Source organism: Podarcis raffonei, chromosome 12 (assembly GCF_027172205.1).
Source record: "Podarcis raffonei isolate rPodRaf1 chromosome 12, rPodRaf1.pri, whole genome shotgun sequence".
Taxonomy (NCBI): domain Eukaryota; kingdom Metazoa; phylum Chordata; class Lepidosauria; order Squamata; family Lacertidae; genus Podarcis; species Podarcis raffonei.
The window spans coordinates 8,503,516-8,526,910 of record NC_070613.1 but is presented as its reverse complement, the minus strand read 5'-3'; the positions used below and the strand labels follow the sequence as shown (position 1 = coordinate 8,526,910).

General features: G+C 41.7%; 1 protein-coding gene across 2 annotated transcripts in view; it reads right to left on the bottom strand.

Moving 5' to 3' along the window:
* CTDSPL (CTD small phosphatase like) overlaps window positions 1-23,395 on the bottom strand; it is a 69,209-nt gene that overhangs the window by 22,253 nt on the left and 23,561 nt on the right. For both annotated transcript variants that reach the window (XM_053409362.1, XM_053409361.1), the window contains exon 2: window positions 5,259-5,413. In XM_053409362.1, coding sequence (XP_053265337.1) covers window positions 5,259-5,413 — 155 coding nt within the window. The remainder of the gene's footprint in view (window positions 1-5,258; window positions 5,414-23,395) is intronic.

The following is a 23,395-nucleotide window of genomic DNA, read 5'->3' as shown; positions in this document are numbered from 1 at the left end:
ATCAGATTTAGTACTCAAACCATTCCAACAGAAACTCAAAAAGTTGCTTAAGAAACCAGATGAATAAAAAGGATCTAGCACTATGGCAACTACAGTGGTGCCTCGCAAGACGAACGCCTCGCAAAACGAAAAACTCGCAAGATGAAAGAGTTTTCCGTTTTGGAGGTGCTTCGCAAAACGAATTTCCCTATGGGCTTGCTTCGCAAGAAGAAAGCCCATAGGGAAATCTCCGCCGGCCTTCAGAAGAGGGAGCTTTTAAAATGCTGGCGGGCGGCAGCGAAGCGTTTGCTGCCGCCCGCCAGCATTTTCAGATCGCCCCGGGACAGCGGAGAAGTCCTTGCCCCCCCCAGCCTTCAGAAGAGGTCGGGGGACAGACTGTCCCCGGACCTGGTCTGAAGGCGGTTTCCATAGGAACGCATTGATTGATTTTCAATGCATTCCTATGGGAAACCGTGCTTCGCAAGGCGAAAAACTCGCAAGAAGAAAAAACTTGCGGAACGAATTAATTTCGTCTTGCGAGGCACCACTGTAAAATTATCAGTTAATAGAACAGAAGCATTTGTAAGAAAGGTGGATCCCTAGTTGTTAATTCCTATATTCTCAACAGTATTGTTTGAAAGAAATTTGCAAAAAAAAATACTCGCAAATAGTGAAAATGCAGAGGGGCTCAGTCAGTACTGCAGTATTTAAATCCCCAAGATGACAAGAAAGTAAAATAGTAACCAAAATTAGTGTTCAGAATAATTACCACATTTTCAAACACAGAGGACAGGCTAGCTTGTCACGTGTGGGTGGGTGCACTTTCAAACTTTTTAAAAATTCTACCACTCAGAATTATTTTAGTGTTGCATTATAAACTCAAAGCATTCACCAACGGACGCTCATGCTTTCTGACATCCATTTGTTCTCATGAGTTGAACAAGAGCCCTTCTGCTTGTCTAGAAGCAGGGCTTGGTGGATTGGGACTATATAAAGTGTGCCAAAGTATCGTTTGAATTGGAAACACTGGATAAGACCCCCTCCCGCCTTTTAATAGAATTTTTGATATGAGAGGTGAGGCTCAGGCCAGCCTATTTGAGAGGACTTGTGAACTTGGAAACTGCTTCTTCTGATTCCTGATGTGTAGTGGCCGGTTCAAGGTTTAAGAAAAGGCACTCTGTATGCACTCTAACTGCCCTGACATCTAATGATGAAGGGCAGCACCTAAGTCTAGCAAGTAAGATAATAATAATAATAATAATAATAATAATAATAATAATAATAATAATAATAATTTATTTATATCCCGCCCTCCCCAGCCGAAGCCGGGCTCAGGGCGGCTAACAACAATAAAACAATACAAAAGTACAACACAAACAACACTCTAAAATCATTCATTATAAAATTAATTAAATTCAAGCCACTGGCCACCATTGGGCCAGAGGTCCGCGAAGATTGCTGAGGGAGGGAGTCAGGCTGTGCCCTGGCCGAAGTCCCGCAGGGCCCTAGTCTCTTGTGACAGAGTGTTCCACCAGGTCGGAGCCACAGCCGAAAAAGCCCTGGCTCTAGTTGAGGCCAGCCTAACTTCTCTGTGGCCTGGGACCTTCAAGATGTTTTTATTTGAAGACCGTAAGTTTCTCTGTGGGGCATACCAGGAGAGGCGGTCCCGTAGGTACGAGGGTCCTAGGCCGTATAGGGCTTTAAAGGTTAAAACCAGCACCTTAAACCTGATCCTGTACTCCACCGGGAGCCAGTGCAGTTGATATAGCACCGGATGAATGTGATCTCGCAGCGAAGACCCCGTAAGGAGATAAATAACACGAACGCTTTCCTAAGCCTTGGGGCTAAGCCTTGGTGAACCACACTTCCTTCACTTTGTCATAATGTCTATTTTAAAAAATAACTTTAACCCCCTTCCACTTTTCTTGCAGCTTCCAGTTGTGTCAATGCCAATGAGTTATTAATTATTTTCTGAGCAACTGAAGTCACCGTGGTTATGTCAGAATCTTACTTCACCCGCTCCCAATTTCCTTCCTCTTAAATTTGTTTCATATCTTTGTTGCCGCTGCCTTGAAGCAAGGAAGACACAAGGAAAATACGTTTTCGATGTTTTGCTGCAAATCCTACACTACCTTCTCAGAGATTAGCAATGCCCTAGTTTGACGGCTGAAGACTGTCACCCTGAATCAACAGTCTACATCTGTTGTGTGGTCCTGCCACTCTCCATTTAATATAACAGGTCCACCCAAGCAAGCAGGGTGACAAACTGGACCTCCCTGCCCTCCTACCTTAAAGGGCTTACAGGCAGAAGAAGAGAGACAAGCTGTCATAGCACTGTTCTACATTTTCGCCAGTTTTAGGCTATAGATTTGTTGATCCAGAGGAAGAGAGACAATCTGATGCACTGGAAGTTACTCCAGTGCAATGCTTTGTGTCTATGAGACAAGCTCTGATTTCTGTAAATTCATATATGGAAAGATTATACTTCACCGGGATAGGCAATCTATGGAAGTTGCTGCTGTCAATGGTGTTTCTGAAATAACCATCAGTTCTCTCGCTGGCAGGAACCAACACAGATATTCTTCTACAGAGCCTAAGAAGGCAGCCCTATATGTGTTTACTCTCAGAAGTAAGTCCCACTGAGCTCAATGGCACTTGCTCACAAACAAGTGGGTATAGGATTGCAGCTCAAGTGGCATTTTCATATTAATTCCAAAAGGAATAATTGTTAAATTCTCGAGTAGTCTAAATAGGCCTTTTTTTCCAAAGGAATGACAAAATCCGGGACCAGGAGGAAGGGACGCTGGATGAAGATCGGATTGTTTTACTTTTTTTCCCCTTTTATCATTAGGACTGTTTTAAAATAATTGATGAATGTTAGAAAAATGTTGAAATGGAACTACTTGGTTCTAGTAAAAATCTTTAAAGAATTAGGTTAATGATATGGTTATGAGAAATTGGTAAAAATAAGATTTAAGTTTTAAGTTTTAAGGTTTGCTATAAGACAAGATGAAAATAGATTAAGATTAATGTAAGGACAAAATATTATGAACTATGGAAAGGATTTGCTGTGATAATTATTAACCAGGATACAAGAAAGGGGAGGAGGAGGAGGTCAAAGAAAGAAGGTAATGAAAGTTAAAAATTTGAGAATGATGAATGTATTTTTTCTTTCTATTTTTCTGTTTTGTCTTTTTTCTGTTTTTTCTTTTTTATAATTTTAAAAAATCTTTAATAAATATTATTTAAAATAAATAAATAAATAGGCCTTTTCATTTAAGAGGTAGAGTATGTAGGAACCTGCAGCTTAAACACCATCTTCTTTGATGATTTTGTCATTACGCTTCCAACTCAGAATTTAGCTATTCTTTTAATTATTACCCTCAACATAAAATTGACTTTATTCTATTTAAACTACTGTTCAGTCTCCTGTTTTACCCACGGTTATCTATTCAGTTGCACAATCACTGAACACCTACAATCAGGTTGTATTAGTATTAATTCAAAATTAGGAAATCCACGAGATTTGTTTAGTTATCTGAACACGGTCATTCAACTGCCTGTTTTAAATTATCAGTGTAGCCAGGAGGCTGCAACTATTTGCAGCCGGCAAGCACAACTTGGGGTCCACAGGCGGCCCAATGTGTCTTCTGTTCATGGAGACCTCTAGTCAATCCCATGACAAGCTACAATACATTGCTGGTGAGATGCATTTGGACTGGTGGTTCACAGTTGGGTAGGATTCCTGCAATAGAGCAAGAATCACCAAAGAGGCCTTCCCAGGTACCCACACCTTTACCGACTGAAATTAGGCTTGAAGGAAGCATTCTGATTCAAAATAATAGAACAAGATGTGGCACGTGCTTGCCTGCAGTGTGTGTGCTACTAACAGTTTCATTAGCTTGCAATATGCTCCAAAATTTTGGTGACAACCCCCGATTAGAGGATGGCTTCATACAACAACCGCTCAAGCTAGTTTGCTGTCACACCGAATGCCAGGAAATTTTCATTCTATTCTAGTGTGAAAAAGATATCCTCAAGTGAGTTCTATTTAAAACGTTTGTCAGCCCGAAAGCTTGCTAAGTGTCATCAGTTCAATCTTCTTGAATTTTCACCACAATTTCATGAAGAATATGGGAAAAGGCAAAGTCACATTTTGCTTCTTCTCATAATTACCAGAAAAAAGACTGTTGGATCAGCTCTGTTCCCTTCCCACTCCCAAACAGTCAACATGGCCAAATTTTTCTGCCCAGCATAGCAGAAAAGAGATCAGTTAAAAGGCAGGAGCTGTGATGCAAAACAATCCACAACCACATTCTGCCCTTGCACCCAAGAGCATGCACCTGCATGTGCTTATCATTTCCATTTCCACAAACGGCTGCCATGGAATTCCTAGGCTCCTCTTTAAACTCCAGACCTGAATTAGTATGTGGAGCTAAGTATCAACTGGGAATAGTTTAGAAGGAAAATGGAAAGGGTGGGAGGAGAGAATATTAAGTTAGCACATCCACAGCAGGCTTAGCCCTGTTTGGTAATTTGGTAGTTGCTAGGTTGCCTGTGATGATTTAAAGATGGCACGGCTCCACCACTGAGAGCAACGGACTCAGATAGCAGAGTGCTGCACTAACTTAGAAAGCAACTGCAGTGCTCTGTCATCCAGCTGAGTTGCACAACGGCCAAGTGGAAAGAAATATATGGAGGCCTCCTCGAGCTGGGCCTCTGAAGCGTGTTTGCATGTTGTGATTTGAAGGAAAGTCAGAGAGAGCACCACGCTGTGTGCAGCAATGGAACAACACTGTTCCATCTTCTCATCACAATTCATTAAGGGAAATGCTAGCTAGCAAGCCGTGGCTGGGAAGAAATCCTTGGTTAAGGCTGCGTGACATCACAAAAACCTACTGCAGCAAACTGAGGAAGGAAAGGAGGAAGCAGGGTGCTTCCTGATCATGAAACCTGTCTGCTGATTGGGCAGGGTGAACCTGAACCACAGACATTTCATCTAGAGGCTAGGTTTGCCAAGCAATTAACAGTGATATTGTTTTCTTCAACAGCTGTGGCAGCCTGCAAATGACTTATTATGTTTCAAATGGGGGGGGGGGAAATGGTTTCATCAACTGCCATACTTTGCAACATTTCCCCCACTCCTTAGAAACTTGTAGTCATGATTGCACCTCACTGGTTTCCAAACGATATTGCAGGATATCCAGCCGCACACAACTTTTAACGGAAGGTTTGTTCGCATCAATCCAAAAAGCAAAAGTTAGCAAGAAGATGCCAACCTTCTGAAGTCCGCCATTTTCTTCCACCAATGGAGGAAGGACACTGGTGCTGTTGGTAGATGGTGGTTCAACATTGTAGTCACGAAAGCAGCAGAACAAAGTGCTAAAGATGCTTCGACTCCTCTGCTTCTTCAAACTGAGATTACATTGGGACACTGTAAAGAAAAGCAACATTTGAAGTCAGGTGTGTAACAGCTTCCTAGGCTCTTGAAGAAATGGGTCAGTTATCTTACATGTGTTCATAGTGCTTTTAAAGTAACATCATAAAGTTGAAGGTGAAAGCCTTATTAATCTTCTTTTGAGTTATGCCAGGAGGCACTGTTGCCTCTTTTCTTCAAAGCTGTTTGGTGTCAAGACAGCAGTGCCAGGTTATACCAGAGAAATATACTGGACATAATTTTGCTAAGCTGTGTGTCTCCCTGCATGCCTTTTTACAGCAAAGCTACACATTATGCTGAAGCAAACACTGACACCCATCACATTCACACTTTATATTTAACAAGCAAGAGAACAATGCGTGAAGCAGTTCTTTGGTTTCTTATGCAATAAATAATAATAATAATAATTAATAATAATAATAATAATAAATTTTATTTATATCTCGCCCTCCCCAGCCGAAGCTGGGCTCAGGGCGGCTAACAACAATCAAAATAATCCAACATTCTAAAAACATTCATTATAAAATTAATTAAAATCAAATTAAAATCAAATTGATGGCAACCATTAAGCAAAATTCTGTGCAGATTGCCAGAGCAGGGGGTCAGGCTGCGCCCTGACAAAAGGCCTGGTGGAACAGCTCTGTCTTGCAGGCCCTGCGGAAAGATGTCAGAAACACGGGGAATTGCCATGGCACTATGACAAACAATACAGGAGGGAAGAGAACGTTCTATCTACGACCCATTTGGGCAGGACCTTTGAGAAGGCACAGCAGATGTGAAAGGCATCTGTGCCTCTGCGGCCCTTCAGAAAAAAACAACCACCACCAAACAAAACAACCAAACAAATTGCTGACACATGCATTTCAAAGACTGTCAAAAGCACCTGTTCAAAAGTTCATTTCAGGACACAGCTCTGGCCTTGGATGTGATCTGTATATGTAATTAAGTTGTGACAGCTAGGATTTAAGTAAGTGGGGAACCAGTGATGCAAGCCCGAAATGGCGGCGGCGGGGGGGTTAAATGTGTTCCTACAAACAGCAGGACCTTATGCGCCATAGCAAGCTGCTTCTGAAATGCAAGGTTTTTTCAAAGGCCTTCTGTGATAGTGCTTGGGCAAAAGGGTCAGCTGTGCATGGAAACACCCCCCCCCCCCATCAGCATAGCACAAACACTATGTAGTAGCGGTGGTAGAGACCACAAAATTCAGCTCAGGTTCCCCATTTGGCACTTGGTGAAATAGCCTGATTTGGCTCAGGCCAATTTCAAAGCTTTCCAGTTCAGCTGGGGTGTCTGAATCCACTTTGCTCCCCCCTCCCCAAAATTCACTATTGGGAAATTTAAACACACAGACACACACACTTTAACATTTCCCCCAGTTCACGTAAGTTGATGAAATCAGCAGATATATAAGCCCCTTCAGAATGGATCAATTGGATCAGGAGCTGTTTTGTTGGATGTCTCTAAAACATGACTTTGTTTTTTCAAAACATAAAAAGGCTATAACTTTCATTTTGGGGCAGAACCAGATGAAGTTTGCAGGCAGATTACTCCTTCTGAGGACCCAAACCTCAAATTTCAGAAGGATAGCTGCAGATTCTTGCCAGGGGGCCAGTAATATTTTAAGGGGGAGGGATCACTTATTCTCCTTTAGTGTTTGTGGACAATTGGTCTAAAAATGGAGGCACCAGAGAAGTCATCCTGGGCAGAAAAAGAAAACCCTGTCAAATTGTAGACAAATTGTTCCAGGGGCTTTGGTGCTAGGTATTTGTGATTTTGACTATGGGTTGAGACAGAAGGCGATTAATTTTCATTCCCTATGACTACAAGCTAGATCTGTCAGTCGCGGAAGAGCTCACCCAGTCCTGATTCTGCAGTTTTCCTTAAACTTAAGACATATTTTCCCCCTTGCAATGCTGTCCTCTCTCCCCACACGCCGTTAAGGTACAAGATACTTCATGAGTCCCTCTGTTGGCTCATGTAGCCTCTTGTAGAGCCTGCAGTGCGTCAGACAAGCCCAAAACGTAATCTTAAAACATTTTAGCCACCTATTTGGATCCACCTTTTATAAACCGCTGTACCTCAGCTGAGTACATGCCAGAGCATATGACTGGGTATCAACTGGCTCTAGTGGACAACATGGTGCTCACTTCCTGCACTAGTACAATGGTGTGACAGGGAGGTGTGCTGCTAGCACGGCAAGCAATCAAGACCCTTATCCAGGCTACAGTCTGGTCCCACTTTGCCAGCACCTACCTACATTTAGCTAAAATGTGGCAATGCCCTACAGCAACATACTGAATGACCTAGATCCAGGCATTCACAGCAACAATTTTACACTTGCTTCACTATTCCTGCAGAATAACCCTAAACACTCTCTACCTGCACTTCACTACAAACTCCATGTGTGTGTGGATCAGCCAAAGGTACCAGGTGTGACTACCAATTTGTGTTCCTGGAGAACACTGAGAGGGATTCATGCAGCCTTTTACATAAAATCACAGAACTGTAGAGTTGGAAGGGACCCAGAGGGTCATCTAGTCCAGCACCCAGCAATGCAGGAATCTCAACTAAAGCATCCATGACGGATGGCCACCCAACATAAACTCACAGGAGTGACTGGCCTGCTGGAAGCTGTCAGAAGGCTGGAGAATCCCCCCTGAAGCCTGTCTGGTTTCTATGCTAGGATGTCCCTCTTCTGCCGATCTCCTTGCTCAAGGACATGGAATTCATGCACCTGCCTGCAGACAATTTCTTGTTGCCTAAGATAGAGGCAAAGCACAAGTCTGATTTAAAGAAAATACTGAATAGCATTGCCCTGTACAATACAAAGTATTTCCCCTCACCAATGTTTCTCAGCTCAAGCATCTTAAACCTCTTTGCACCTTCAACAGCTTTAGCTGCAACTTTCTGGTTGCAGAAGTTTTCGCATCGTTATTGCTGACTAAGGAGGTGAGTAACTGATGCACACATCAGACTAGCCAGTATGTGCGTAGTACTAATAATGCTATTTTGTGGCAGATTAAATATAGCTTGTTCACCATTTCCTTCCATTACTTCCTGCACCACTTGATGTCTTTTATATAGAGAAACCCCTAACAAACATTTATGAGTAAAGGTTCTCAAAGCAAGCTCAGATCACAGTTTTGACCTACAGGACCAGGTCTGGCCTGAAATGAACCCCTCTAGATCTTATGGCAACAAAAGAGCAGTTTTCATTATGAGGCAAAAGCTTGGAAACTCAGGCTTCCTCCTGGGCCTTGTCCAGAAAGTGGTGGGAGGTGATGAGTGTTCAGACCCCTGGGCTCTCACTTGTGGGGTGCCTCAGGGTTCCATCCTCTCCCCCATGCTTTTCAACATCTATATGCAGCCGCTGGGAGAGATCATCAGGGGGTTTGGGCTGGGTGTCTATCAATATGCAGATGATACCCAGCTCCACCTCTCTTTCAAATCAGAACCAGTGAAGGTCCTGTGTGAGTGCCTGGAGGCGGTTGGAGGATGGATGGCGACTAATGGATTGAGGTTGAATCCTGACAAGAAGTACTGTTCTTGGGGGACAGGGAGTGGGCTGGTGTGGAGGACTCCCTGGTCCTGAATGGGGTAACTGTGCCCCTGAAGGACCAGCTGCGCAGCCTGGGAGTCATATTGGACTCACAGCTGTCCGTGGAGGCGCAGGTCAATTCTGTATCCAGGGCAGCTGTCTACCAGCTCTATCTGGTACACAGGCTGAGACCCCACCTGCCCGCGGACTGTCTCGCCAGTGTGGTGCATGCTCTGGTTATCTCCTGCTTGGACTACTGCAATGCGCTCTACGTGGGGCTACCTTTGAAGGAGCCCAGAAACTACAACTAATCCAGAATGCGGCAGCTAGACTGGTGTCTGGGGGTGGCCGCTGAGACCACTTAACACCGGACTAGAAAGACCTACATTGGCTCCCAGTACGTTTCCGAGCACAATTCAAAGTGTTGGTGCTGACCTTTAAAGCCCTAAACAGCCTTGGCCCACTATACCTGAAGCAGCATCTCCACCCCATCATTCTGCCCAGACATTGAGGTCCAGCGCCAAGGGCCTTCTGGCGGTTCCCTCATTGCAAGAAGCAAAGCTACAGGGAACCAGGCAGAAGGCCTTCTCGGTAGTGGTGCCCGCCCTGTGGAACACCCTCCCATCAGATGTCAAAGTGATAAACAACTATCTGACATTTAGAAGACATCTGAAGGCAGCACTGTTCAAGGAAATTTTTAATGTGTGACATTTTAATGTATTTTTACTCTTTGTTGGAAGCCGCCCAGATGGGCGGGGTACAAATAATTAATAATAATAATAATAATAATAATGAGTTATGCTTGCAAAACCAGAAGGGTCTTTGTCTACTTCCAACCGACTCAGATGTGAGCAAATCATGCAGGCTTTTGAAAGTTTCTGGCAGAAATAAACACATTTTGGAACAAAAAGGGATGGTCAATGATATTTTATCAAAGACTAAGCCCCATGTTAGGTCTTTACTTAGTATGTAAATTTTGCACTCCAGAGCATGCAAAATTCTTGTAGAGCGTTAGCAACAGAAGCGCCCATACCTTCATGATTTGCCTTCCCAAGACGCAGTGGCAGGCAACCTGGGTGGCTAGCAGATCAACGAAGGCCTAATGGACTTTATCCCATTCAGCCCACCTGCTTCCTTACTGTCAACCACTGCTGTATAATATGGCTGAAATCTTCACAAATTTTCTTCCGAGGGGGCCACAGCTTGGCATGCAAGTGGTGGGTAGTATTACCTATTTCCTGCAGTTCTCTCTCTCAAGAAATGCAGACTGTTTGTGTGTGGCCAACTCCAATTAAAATAAGAAAGAACGATTACCCAGCTGCAGTTATATTGGTTCTAAAACAAAAATAAAAGGGGGAGGGGAGGAACCTTATGAATGAATTAAGTAACCATAAGGCAAGTCTCTTAAGCAAAAGATGTAGAAAAATAAGCCCTATCAGATCAAGTACCTCAAGTGTGAATGGAAGAAGCATCAAACCATTATACCAAGTGGGTAGGTGGGTGGGTGGGGTGGGGTGGGGTGGGGGTGGAGAGCCATTTCATATCCAGGCCTAGACCATTCAACCCTTTTTTAGGAAGGGTTACTGATTCATGTGGGGTTATTCTCCTGACCCACGTGTGTGTTGGCAGAGCATGAATAGGCCTTTTCTGGCCATTTCCAGGTCACTGCAATGTGCTGTTACGCATCAATTGGACACGCGTAAATCGGTCATTGCCTGTACTTAAGGCTGCCCTAGGTGGGTCCTACCTATGATCAAATATATTTTTCAAAGATGCAGATGTGTACATTATTAAGGCCTCAGTGGATCCGTGTTACTAATTTTCAATTGCTTACACAAGGAAGATGTTTGTGTTGCACAACTAACGCAGAAGTCTATCCAAAGGTGAATTTTCATAGCGCAGCAGCATATAGGCTATATTGTACCTTACACAAGATTGGAGTTTCAAGAAACCATTTAAATTAATGTGAAATGGTTTTACTTCATAGCCTATGTGCCTCAAAAGCACATGACTTGAGCCTACCACTGACTCACATTTCCTTGTGGAAAGATGTTCTGGAATAACCTTTGACATCTTTATAGTTTTGCAAAATTATGCAAGGACTATGTCTGTTACTGTGATGCAAGTGTGAGATATAACACTTGAGAAACCCTTTTAAATGAATTTATCAGCTCTTTACAACTTTTAATTTTATATCTTGCGGTTATTGTCTTAAGAAAAAGGGGACAGCTAGCAAATTATCTTTAAATGTACATAGGAAGCATTCCTGGAAAACTATTTTATACTTCTTATACAGCAACCCCCCCCCCCAGAAAAACCCCCAGCAGTAAAAAAAAAAAAAAGACTAAATGTCAGAATTTTACATTTGAATATTCAAGGTGTATGCTACTGATTAAATGCATAGTGAATATTCTGAATTGATAGCCAAAGTTTATACAGTTGCAATTCAAAGCTGTTATGGTACTTTAGTGTGGTGGATAATGAGAACCTGCTGCATTTGTGCCACCGTCTAAGGGCCATCATAGAGCCAATAAGGATATGAAACAGGTTCTGTGTGAACGGTGATGAAGAGTGAAGAAAACAAGACTCTCACATAATGGGACTAACAGTGCTATCTGTAGACCATTTATTAGCCATTGTTTCAATGCAGTCAAAGAGGCAAATGCTTCACCAGGATTTGCAGTTCTGGACCAGTCACAACATGTTTGGTCCATACATAATGCTGTTTTGGTTTTGTCCTCCTACAGAGTTCTGAGTTGATCAAGAAAAGACCTACCCATTCTGTATCTCAATGCACAGGAGACATCAGCTTCCATTTATGTACCAACATTATATTATTAAATGCCTGCAGACCACTCTTTTCCTTCTTCGCTCAGGCATACAGGATGAACCTCAAAAGGTAGCACTCAGTGTCGGACTCCAACTTCCAATCCCCAAGGTAACACACTTAGCATTCCTGGTGCATGACAGTAGCATTTAGAGTTCCCAGCCATGTTTCTTCAATTGGGGGTGGGGGAGAGGGAGAGGCAGGAGGGGAGCTCACCTGCAACACTTGTTTGCACAGGTGCTATAAATCTTACTCAAACTTATATTAAAAATGCCAAATGCTCAGGAGTTCGCATTTAGGGAAGCTAACTCAGCAACAAGAAGGGAGAAAAAACCTCATTCTTCCATACGACAGACATTCCAAAAAAGTAAAGGCTCCAAACGGTGTAGCAGAACAATCACTAAGGAACAAATAGAAATCCCTGTTTGCTTTCTTGGTCACATTTGCAGCCACTCCACAAGATGCTCACTCTACTTAAGACATTTTTCTGGAGACACTTTCAAGTCAAAACATCAATGCAGCTTTTAAAGCCAGCTACAGCTTCCTCACCTTCCCACGTCCAAATTGCTATTATTTCCAAAAGCATGAGATGTTTTTACTGGACTTTAAATATAGATCAGTCAAAAGAACAGCTGCCTAACCAAGCAGTGAAGAGCTACCCTGTATTAAAGTGCATGTGCGTGAGTACAAAATGAGTGTTTCACAGTAGTAACTGCACTAAAGGAGAGGCACGCAGCCAAGTATGTGCCACATGTATGAGCAAGTAAGGTGGTTATAAGTCCTGCTGATAAATTGGCTTGTCATACTACCCTTAGGATTCTATTCTTTTTAAGCAGAGTTAAAATGACAGAATATGCAGACAGCATCATAAAGCAACGAATGAAGAGTTACAGATGAATATAAAACCCAATGTATATAGTGTTAAGTGGCAGACGGATATGCAGTAGCTCTGTACAGTAAGGTACACATATATGCTAACTGATAGCAAGGAAAACAGTAGCAGTAAATAATTACTTATTTTGTGCAATTCAAGCATTCCAATAAGAGAATATAGCCTTTCACCACATTATCTTATGGCTGCCTAATAAGCTTGGCCAACACTATTTTCGTATTGTAGGTAGTAGGATGAATCCAAGAGAGCAGCAGCTTGCTTAAAGGGACCCCTTGTGAGGTGACAGATTTCCTGGGACAGGGGTTTCCTGGCTTACAGTTCACTCAGCCACTATATTAGCACAGGGGAACTCACGGTCCTATGTTGGGGCTCAAGCAGCCAACAACAAGTCCTAGAAAAAGTAGCAATTCCAGGAAAGCTAGCTCGCCAAATCTTCCGAAGGAGTTTTTCAAAAGGCATCCACAGAAGGATTGCTACAACTTTCAGCTGGGATGCACTGTGGTTTGCTGACCTTTTGAAGCAATGATGCCTTTGGCTCCCCCAGCCATTTATCTGGAGGCCCGGTCTTGCCCATTTTGCACCGGGGTAGAAAATAACTCGCGGAGTCTCAGAAACATGATCACCACTGGCGGCACATTTGTGGATCTCTAGTCGTGGCTTTGTTTTACAGGTGAATTTTGGCTTCACATATATTCTTTTGATTCTAAATTCTATATAGTGGTACCTCAGGTTACATACGCTTCAGGTTACATATGCTTCAGGTTACAGACTCCGCTAACCCAGAAATAGTGCTTCAGGTTAAGAACTTTGCTTCAGGATGGGAAGAGAAATCGTGCTCTGGCGGCGCGGCGGTAGCAGGAGGCCCCATTAGCTAAAGTGGTGCTTCAGGTTAAGAACAGTTTGAGGTTAAGTACGGACCTCCGGAACGAATTAAGTACTTAACCTGAGGTACCACTGTAGTGAAGTTCTACATGGCATTGAGCTTCATGTTTTTATTGCTTGTGATTACTATTTCCTAAGAAAGAATTCTATTCTACTAAAGAAAACATTCCTTTTAACAAAGGGAATTTTCGACGCTGTACTAATAGATACAGACATAGAATGATCCAAGAAGTCCTCAACAGCAGAACATGCGGAAGATAACAAGTGGTATGTTACAACAGCTGTGAAGGTGGATGAAGGCTGCAGCAGATCCATTGTGATACTCATGCCATTGGAATAGAGCCTTACTGCGAAGACTGTGCGTTGGTCAGCATACACTGATGCATACACATAAAACAAATTCACGCACAGGCGTCCTCCAAAAATACAGAATGGGTATGCTGTTAGCCTGTGCTGCCTTTCCTCACACCTTTCTGAACTTCCCCATTTACACTTCCATTATGCTGCAAGAGCAGCTGTTCATAGGGATGCTGCTCGTAAATTAACTCCAAAAACGCTGCTCAGCAAATAACTCGGGAGTTCATTGCTGCGAAGTGACCTCATAGCCCGCACACACTTCCCAGGCAGCACATTTTGGAATAGCTGCTTAGTAATATCCAGGGTAATGAGGTGCTAATGATGCAGTTTGCTGAGAAGCTCAGCTAGTTATTTCTAGAGCCCTAGCCTCAGATTTACATTAGGAAAAGAGCAAAGAGGGGACAATTCTGTTAGGGTGGCCACGTGCACATTGCTAGAGAGAGGGCAAAAGAGGACAGAAATTTGCATGAACTTTCCACATGCTAATTTAAAAACAGCATCATTTACTTATTAATTGCATTTACAGGCAACTCCCCATTTATGCGGGGGTTGCACTCCAAGGCACTGCATGAGTTGGGGGGACATGCATAAGCCTGCCCCATTCTGCCCCTGCTCTCTTCCGGTGCTGAAAATATGCCAAACACCTGCAAATGGGGAGTTGCCTGTATATCCACCCCCAAGGAAGCATACATGGTACTCCTGGCTCCTCACAACAACCCTTTGAGGTATGTTAGGCTGAGAGGCAGTGACTGGCCCAAGGTCATGGCCAAGTGGGGATTCGAACCCTGATCTCCCAGATCCTAGTCTGACATTCTAACCACTATGCCACACTGGCTCTCAAAGGTAAGAAAAGAAGTATATGGATGTAGGTTTAGAAACAGTAAGTGTAACTTAAAAAGAAATACAATTCCCCAATATGGAGATAACAGTGACCAAGTAACCTATGAGCCTGTTCAGTCTGCTGTTGTTAAATGTTGATGTCCAACTTCAAGGCACCTGCTGCTCTCCCTTCTTAGAGCTCTTTTCTTTTAAATACTATATAGAATATCATGGAATATGGAATATGACCTGACAACCCATCAAATAGAGGACAGACCTCTGTAAAGCAGGACACATGTCCACCCTAAATTCTGTTTCCCTGCTCTGCTATGAAAGATCACCTGGTTTCTGTTTGCTTCCAAATCCTTCCTAGAAAATGCACATGAAATCCATATGGTTTTCAGTTCCAAGATAACACATGCACATGATTCCCAATAGCAAGAAAATATAATTTACACCAGAATCAGATTCCAGGATGGCACTGAGCAGTGAAACTAGTATCTGCTTGAGGATGAGCTCCCCATGTTAGGCATGCAAGACAAAATTTATTTTAATTTTTGCCATTTTCTTAATATCATTTTAACCAACGATTCCAATATGTAAAGGAACACACTATCAATCTTACACCACGTTGGTTAAAAACATGAAGAGCAAAAGTCATTGAAGGGAATCCTCCCAGTGCCTTCTAACAACCAATCAAAAATAAAAACTTTCCAACATATATCTGGTCTAAAACAATTGCTAAGTAGTCTAGACGCACGTCCACATACTATTTACCTGAAGTAGCACACACCTCTAGTAAGGCGGTAGGAAGGGTTTGGTGGGCTACTTCTACCACCCCCAGTACTTTAAATGCACATGTCATCTCTGATCAATGCACTAATCATCCTACCAATGCATTCAGTTAATCTTTCCTCTTTTCATTAAATTGTAACTACAAGGGAGATACAAAATTCATTAGCTGCAAAAATATTTCACAGTGTTTTTATAATGCAGGGAAGGTAGCTTCTCGCTTTGCAAGCCTGTTTCCAAACTGGTCTTGGGAGGGCAAGGCCCTAATTGACTCCAGCTACAAAGATTGAGGGGACGCGGGTGGTGCTGTGGGTTAAACCACAGAGCCTAGGACTTGCCGATCAGAAGGTCAGCGGTTCGAATCCCCGCGACGGGGTGATTAGGCAGGGAGTAGAGCATCACATTCTTCCCTTAATCACTCCAGTATCACTACGTTCAAGTTAGTTCAGTGCTGGGCAAACATTTGGCTCTTATCTGAACCATCACCAAAAAAATCAGAACTAGAGCAGAGCAGCAACCTGAACTTATTTCAGCTTTATAAGCATGCATGCACTCTTGATATTTTTCTCAGTCCCGTTCAGGAAGTGCTTTTCTTGCTCTGAAAACGCCCATTCATTGTTGCAGGGAGTTAATGGTGACTGAAAAGCCTAAAATGATGCTATCTGCCATCCACTTCAGTTCCCACTCCACACACGCACACTTCCTCTTTTCTGTCAAATACTGAACAAATGATGTAATTTATTCCCATAGCTAAGCAAATCAGACTAGACCCAATAGGAAGAACTAGTAAATTCAACATGTGTTTCCTGTTCAGTACAAGGATTGCCAAGTTAAAAAGGAAAGGAAAGGAAGTACATGCCAAATATTGTTCCTCTATAGTCCTGGACAAGGCTTTAATTCAAGGGTCTTTACTTGATCCAGAATGTATTTCAGTTTGGGAAGGAGGGGAATTAGTAATTTCAGCGATCTTAAAATTATGCTAATTGCAAAAAAAAATTCAGTTAAGCTCTGTAGAGGCAATAATGGAGTTGCTTACCTCGTTAATATTCCCCCAAGGTCTGTGGTGCAGACACACATTTGGGAGTGCCCTGGAGCTTAGATAGAAGCTCAGCCCACTATCCTTCTGGATGGCCAATGCAAAGTAAGTGAGCTGGAGGCTGCATTAAGCTTTGCCTTGTCCAGTTCCCTCCTGGCTGCCAAGGAGGCCACAATGGGAAGAACTGTTCTGAAGCTTAAAACATGCTTGTCATTACCAGGCATGAACAGTTAAATGAAAACCAAATATTAAGCAGACTTTGTAAGAAAGCAGACATGACTCTTTCGGTCCCCAAAAACCAAAAGGGAAAGGGTCAGTGCTTTGTAATAATGCACAATCTTTGCATGCAGATCCCAGGTTGAATCCACAGCATGTCCAGGAAGGACTGCAGATGACCCGTTTGAAAGCTGTAAATTCACTGCCCATCAGCAATGACAATACTGAGTCTGATGGACCAATGTACTGAAGGCATAAGGCAGTGTCCAACTATGGCCGAGTTCTTTCAGGTTTGAGCTTCTGTGTGTATGTAATTCCAAAATATGAGACTTCACAGAGGCATCAACTGCAACATCTTCAGAAGAAACACAGTATAAAATATCCAGCTTAGGTGATAAGGGCTTATCGGCCAATTAAGTTGCTTTCACTGGATGAAACAGTCAACTGCATCTCCTACAGCAATTAAGCCAGGGGTCAGCAAACTTCTTCAGCAGAGGGCTGGTCCACTGTCCCTCAGACCTTGTGGGGGACTGGACTATATTTTTGGGGGGAAATGAACGAATTCCTATGCCCCACAAATAACCCAGAGATGCATTTTAAATATAAGCACACATTCTACCCATGTAAAAACACCAGACAGGCCCCACAAATAACCCAGAGATGCATTTTTTTAAAAAGGACACATTCTACTCATGTAAAAACACGCTTTTTCCCGAACCATCCGAGAGCCGGATTTAGAAGGCGAATGGGCCGGATCCAGCCCCCGGGCCTTAGTTTGCCTACCCATGAATTAAGCAATCTGTCCAGACTTCTGTCTTCCAAATGAGATGCCCTAAATGTGCACCACTAAAAAAAGGATCTGAATTTTGAAAAGTCAAGCACAGCAATACTCATTTAATCCAGGGCCTGCTGTCTGGATTGTTCTATATTCCAGATAAATTACTATTTACTACTCTATGCGTCATTTCGATGCCTCGTCACAGCAAGCAAACTTCCACAAGGAACGGCAACTAAATGAAGCTGGTATATATTTGCCAGCTTTAGATCTCAAAATGGCAATGCTGTTTTGTTTCGTGTGCATGTATGTGTGTTAAACTTAGCAGACTGAATTCTTTCCCTCGGCAGAAAAGGATGTTTGGATTCTGTGGCTGCATCTGCTGTTGAACTTTGTGCGGCTTGTCTCTTTTTACTAGAAGAAAGCTTTGTTTGTTGGCCCCTCTCTCAGGGCGGGAAAGGAATGCAATGCATGCACAGACTCTGCAGTATTTCCTGTTACACTCCTGTTCCAAACCAATGTACTGGGAAAAAATCCAGGCAGCACAATCAAATCCTTGATCTAAAATGAAGGAAGGATGCTCAATGTTTTACAGTTTATATTTGTAGAGGAGTTATCTACATGGATTGGCGGGCTGTAAATAAATACAGAATTTACCTTCTAATCTGGACAAGACTAACTAAAATTCCCAAAATAACAGCATATATACCAGCAGAGTAGACAAATGCCAGCCCAAACTAGATGACGTTTAATGTGTAACAAGATTTTTCAACGGCAATTGACACACGAAGGACCTTATCTCTCTATCTACTTTATCTCTCTACAACCTGCTGCAAGTCATGCTTCTAGCTGGTAACTCCCTCCACCCTGCAACTGAAACAGATGATTGGTTCACTCCCTGACCAAAGGGATTACCCCACATATGCCTGGACAGGAATATTTTATTTTATATCCAACCCTTCTGTCTTGCATGCCTCCAGGTCTCTAATACCAACTGAAAATCTAATTCTGAACACCAAATGTACACTATCAAAAATATTATCAATAATCTATAAGATAATCAGTGATTTACAAGTAGGCCAACTTAATTCTATGAAACATCTTTGGGAGTTAGACCTAGAGGCTCAGACTGAAGAGGACTGGCATAACCTAGGCCCTAATACACATCAACATGTATTAAGAATATATTTTTAAATTATTACATAGGTGGCACTTAGCACTGCTAAAGTGCAACTGTATTAGCAAGTCATCCTTCTTCCTTTGCTAGAGGAGATGTAATGACATTGGTACCAGATGTGGTGGGCATGTACCAAAGCAGAACCTTTCCAGCAAAAGGTCTTTGAGGAAACCTCATCACAAGACAAAATGTTTGTGTGCCAAGGCTAGCTTTCTGAACAATAGAAAGAACAAATGGGGGGGAGGCAAAACCACTGGAATGTGCAAACCACTTGGGCCCATGCTTCCTAGGTATGGGGCAAGCGAAAGTGTGGACAAGGCCTTACAAATTTCTATGTGGCGACAAAAAGTATGGAAGATAGCATTATCAGAACAACCGAGGGATTTGGTCAACAAATGAGATTGGACGACCTTTTGGAAACTTATTATCCTTTCATAACATTCTTGATTGAAAACCCCATTGTTTGGCACCTACCAGACACACACCTGCAACTATGGTGAAATGTATTTCCATAATTTTCTGCTCCATGGAGAAGGGGGTTGGAGATTTATGACTTTTTTGGGGGAAAGTTTTATACACCCCCCCCCCGAGATTTATTCTTACGAATATAATGCATTTACTGTACATACCATCCCAATTATTCTACCTCCCACCTTTGGTCAGGGAACCAACTGGGTTTGGGTGGGAGGGAAAAGACCATGGACTTAATTGTAAATGGTACCCAGGACCTAATGTGAGATGTGTCTAGAGACAATGCTGTCTAAATCCACATATATGTAATTGAACAACTTTGAAGAAGTCCAACGTGGATTTGAATTCCAATGAGGAAACCTCTCATAATTGAGGGGACTGCTCAAAAGGAAGCTGAAAGGGGAAATAATCAAGAGGGTCAAATCTCTACAGAGCTACAGTAATTATTCAAAACCACAATGATAAAAGCCTAGCTATAATGTAATGTTTATTATGGATCTTAACAACTAGGGACTATACAGAAGACATAGGAAAGGAGGACCTCTTCAAACAGGTTTAAAAAGACAGCAAAAAAAATGAAATGCAGAATAATTATGCTTCAGAAGGAGAAGGGAAATTCCAAATTTAGAATCATATATTGTTAAAATGATGCTTCTTGAGATCTTTTGAACAGTGGGAGGTAATCTATTGATTATCAGAGAAGAAGATGCAAGAGAGTGGATATATTTAAAAGTCAATCATGTGAAAATAAATGTGAACAAGGAAATATATGCAGAGAAATCAGTAACAGAAACATATAATCCTGATGTAAGAGAAAAGACAGGAATTGAAAACAAAGTAAGGATGAGTGGCTAAATGTGCATTATAGCAATGTGAAAACAAGACAAAAAACAAACGAGAATGAGCTTTAGCTATATTTAACAATAGAAAATGACAGCTTTTGACAAAATCTAAAGGGGGAAGAGGAGGATGAAAGCTTGAAAATCAGGGAAGTGGTACCAGGGACAGATAAAGAGAAGGAACATGGAAAAAGAATCAAGCAGATAAGACATTATTTGAAAAAGACTGAAGTGGGAGAGAAAACAATTACGAAGAAATAGCAGAGACAAGATGAAGGATCAGCAAAAGAAGAATATATTATCAGAAGTGGAAGATAAAATAAGAACAGAGAACTGAAGCTGATGTTTGAACAGAAAAAGGAAATGAGTTAGAAGTTTATGTTGAATGATAGGGCTGGAAAGAGCTTTTTAGGGATCAAAGTATGTGTCGTAAAAAAATGGAACACCAACAGGTCCACAAAACATTCAAGCAGTTTAGAAATCAAGTAAAGGAGGGAAACAGAATGGTAGTTAGCCAACAATGAACGGTCACAGGAAGGTTTTGTTGCTATTTTAAATAGGAGAAACTAAAGCAGATGTTAAGTAGGATGGCAAACACACAGTAGCTTAATAAAGACTGAGAATTCAAAGGAAGCAAAGAAATCTGTTTAAGACAAAGAAGGAAATGGGATCAAGGGGACAAGTAATAGCTCTTCATGACAAGAGAACAGTGACGAATTTCTAAGAAAGAGGGAAGGAAAGAAAATGGAAAAAAATATGATAAAGAAGATATCATTGAGTACAAAAGATGATGACATGGAGAACAAAGAGGACTGGAAACTAAAAATACAAACCAACAAACAAACCAGCCAGCTTTTTTTGGAATAAAAATTGACACATACACTCCAAAAAATACCTGAACGAAAAACCTCCCTGAGAACAAGTTGGAGGAAGAGAAGGAGAATGATAGTGTAAAAAAATGACCGGGGGCGGGGAAGAGCGTAATAATAATCAAGAAAAAGTTGTGCTTAGCAGAGCAAGTCCACATGAAGAAGAGGTAAGCATAAATGGGTAATGTGCCAAAAGATGTTTAGTGGGTCAAGCACATGAGTGAAAATTTCAATTACAATGCAAGCAAAGGTTGAGATGGACAAAGGTCAACAAAAATAAATAAAAATGTGAAAAATCAATTTTAATGGGGAAAGCAAAATGAAGTGTCTTTACATTTTCATTAGAGAAAGTGAGGCAAACACAGGAGAAAGTAGAGGTTAAACGAGAGGGAATCGAAGTGGGATCACACGCATGTCAAATCGTTGAAAGGATTAAGAACGATTAGGCAAACCAACTTCTGGTAATAGAGATGATGATTAGGTAATAGGAAGGAAAAATCAACAGGAACTAGGAGATGAAAAAGCAAAAGTTTCTCCTCTATCTAAAACATGAGTACCAGAATCAGTATACATGGTAGAAAGTTCAAAGGAATCAAGAAGAGCAAGAAAATATTTTATGTCAGCATTACCAAACATCACCTAGTATAAAAACTAGAGAAGAAGTGCAACAACAGCAGCAAGAATACTTCTTGCCAAGTATTGGAAGACACAAGATCTACCCACCGTGGAAGAATGGCAGATGCAAGTGATTGACTACATGGAGATGGCTGAAATGGCTGGCAGAATCCGTGACCAGGGAGAAGAACTGATGGAACAGGACTGGAAAAAGTTTAAGGACTATTTACAAAAATACTGCAAAATGTTTGAGTGTTAACATGATGTGGGAAGTGAAGGTAACAGGGCTTGTGGGATTTGGTTAAATGTGAATGAAAAGAAGAACGTTAAAAAGGAGAAGGGGGTTATGAACAGAATAAAATTATGTCATAGTATATAAGATGAGGAATGGGCTAAAAATAATGAAAATTTGGGACATAATAATTAGAAGAATATAATTTAAGCATGGTTTGAATAAGGGTTTGAACTTGCTGAATTTGACTGGAATAAAGAGGAACACAAAAAAGGGAGATGTGAGGAGGTCAGGACAGAGGGGTATGGAATTTTGTAATTTTTTTAAAAAAGTGGATTTTTCTTTTTTTTTTTTCTTTTTTTGTTATATATTTTTGTTTTTCTGTTTTTTCTGTGAGCTTTATTTAATGGAATGATCTATGTGAAATGATGAACTTTTTGATTTGTAAAACTTTAATAAACATTTATTTTTTTAAAAAAATAAAAACTAGAGAAGAAGGCTCAGAAAGCAAGAAGGGTAAATAATTAGATCTGGAACCCAGAGGATAACAGGAAAAAAGAGAATTTGAAGGACAATAAAAGGCTCAAAAGCAAGAGAAGAACATGCTTGAGGCAAAGAAATAGTACTAACCTGTTGCCCTCTGGTTGTTTTGGACTACACCTCCCATCAACCCCAGTCAATGCAGCCATGCTGGCTGGGGTTGATGGGGGTTGTAGTCCAAAGTATCACTAGGGGAACAAGTTGGCGAAGGCTAGAATAGAGAAATGACAATGCAAGAAAGTCCACTCCAATCCCATTGGCTTAGTAAGGGGAGTGAAAGCAAAAAAGAACCACCAACATCCCACAAAGGGTTGCCAGGATTAGAGTCAGATGGTGGAGTCCAGTTTTACACCAAAGCAAAACAAGGAGTGAGGAACTGCAGGTTTATTAACACCTGAGCACATGCTCAAGAAAGTAGATAAAAAAGGAATAAAATTGAAATCAACCAGACAGAAAGGGACAAACATACCAGGGCCCAGATTCAAATGATTCACAGTGGTGTTGGATAGGTAAGGTGAGAAGTGAAAAAACAATTTGCCACATGGGTAACTCATGCACACTGGTTAAGAAAACTGCCAATGTGTTTAAGCAAGGGAATGGGAAATTCAGGGCAGGGGTTTTCCTAGCCTATTATTATTATTACAGCGAAAATTGCAATTCTGGAGAAAATGGCTAGTCGCAGGGAAGCAAACATAGACACTTACCGCAGTTTGGCTACCAGGCTATGGTAAGTGTGCAGAGTTAATAACTGCCGACAGAATAGACTAGCCAACCTCAGGAATGGACCTTGTGGGAACCCTACTTGGCGGCGAAGTTTCTGACAGCATCTGCAAAGGAGCTTTCAAGCACCAACTCACCACCAGGAGGCATGCTGGAAGTTTATAAAACTCTCTCTTTGTTTGTTTTAAACTTTTTAGGCTGCAAGATTATGGGTGTGTCTGAAGAGCTAAATATGTTTTCCATAGAATATGTTCTCCCACATATAAATGGAAAAGCTGATAACTGATCCAAGGTTCTAGCCCGGTTTTTTTAATTTAATTTTGTAAAAATACACCCTGATGAACAACCTAATAAAAACATATTTCCCTTTTTCAGTTTTGGC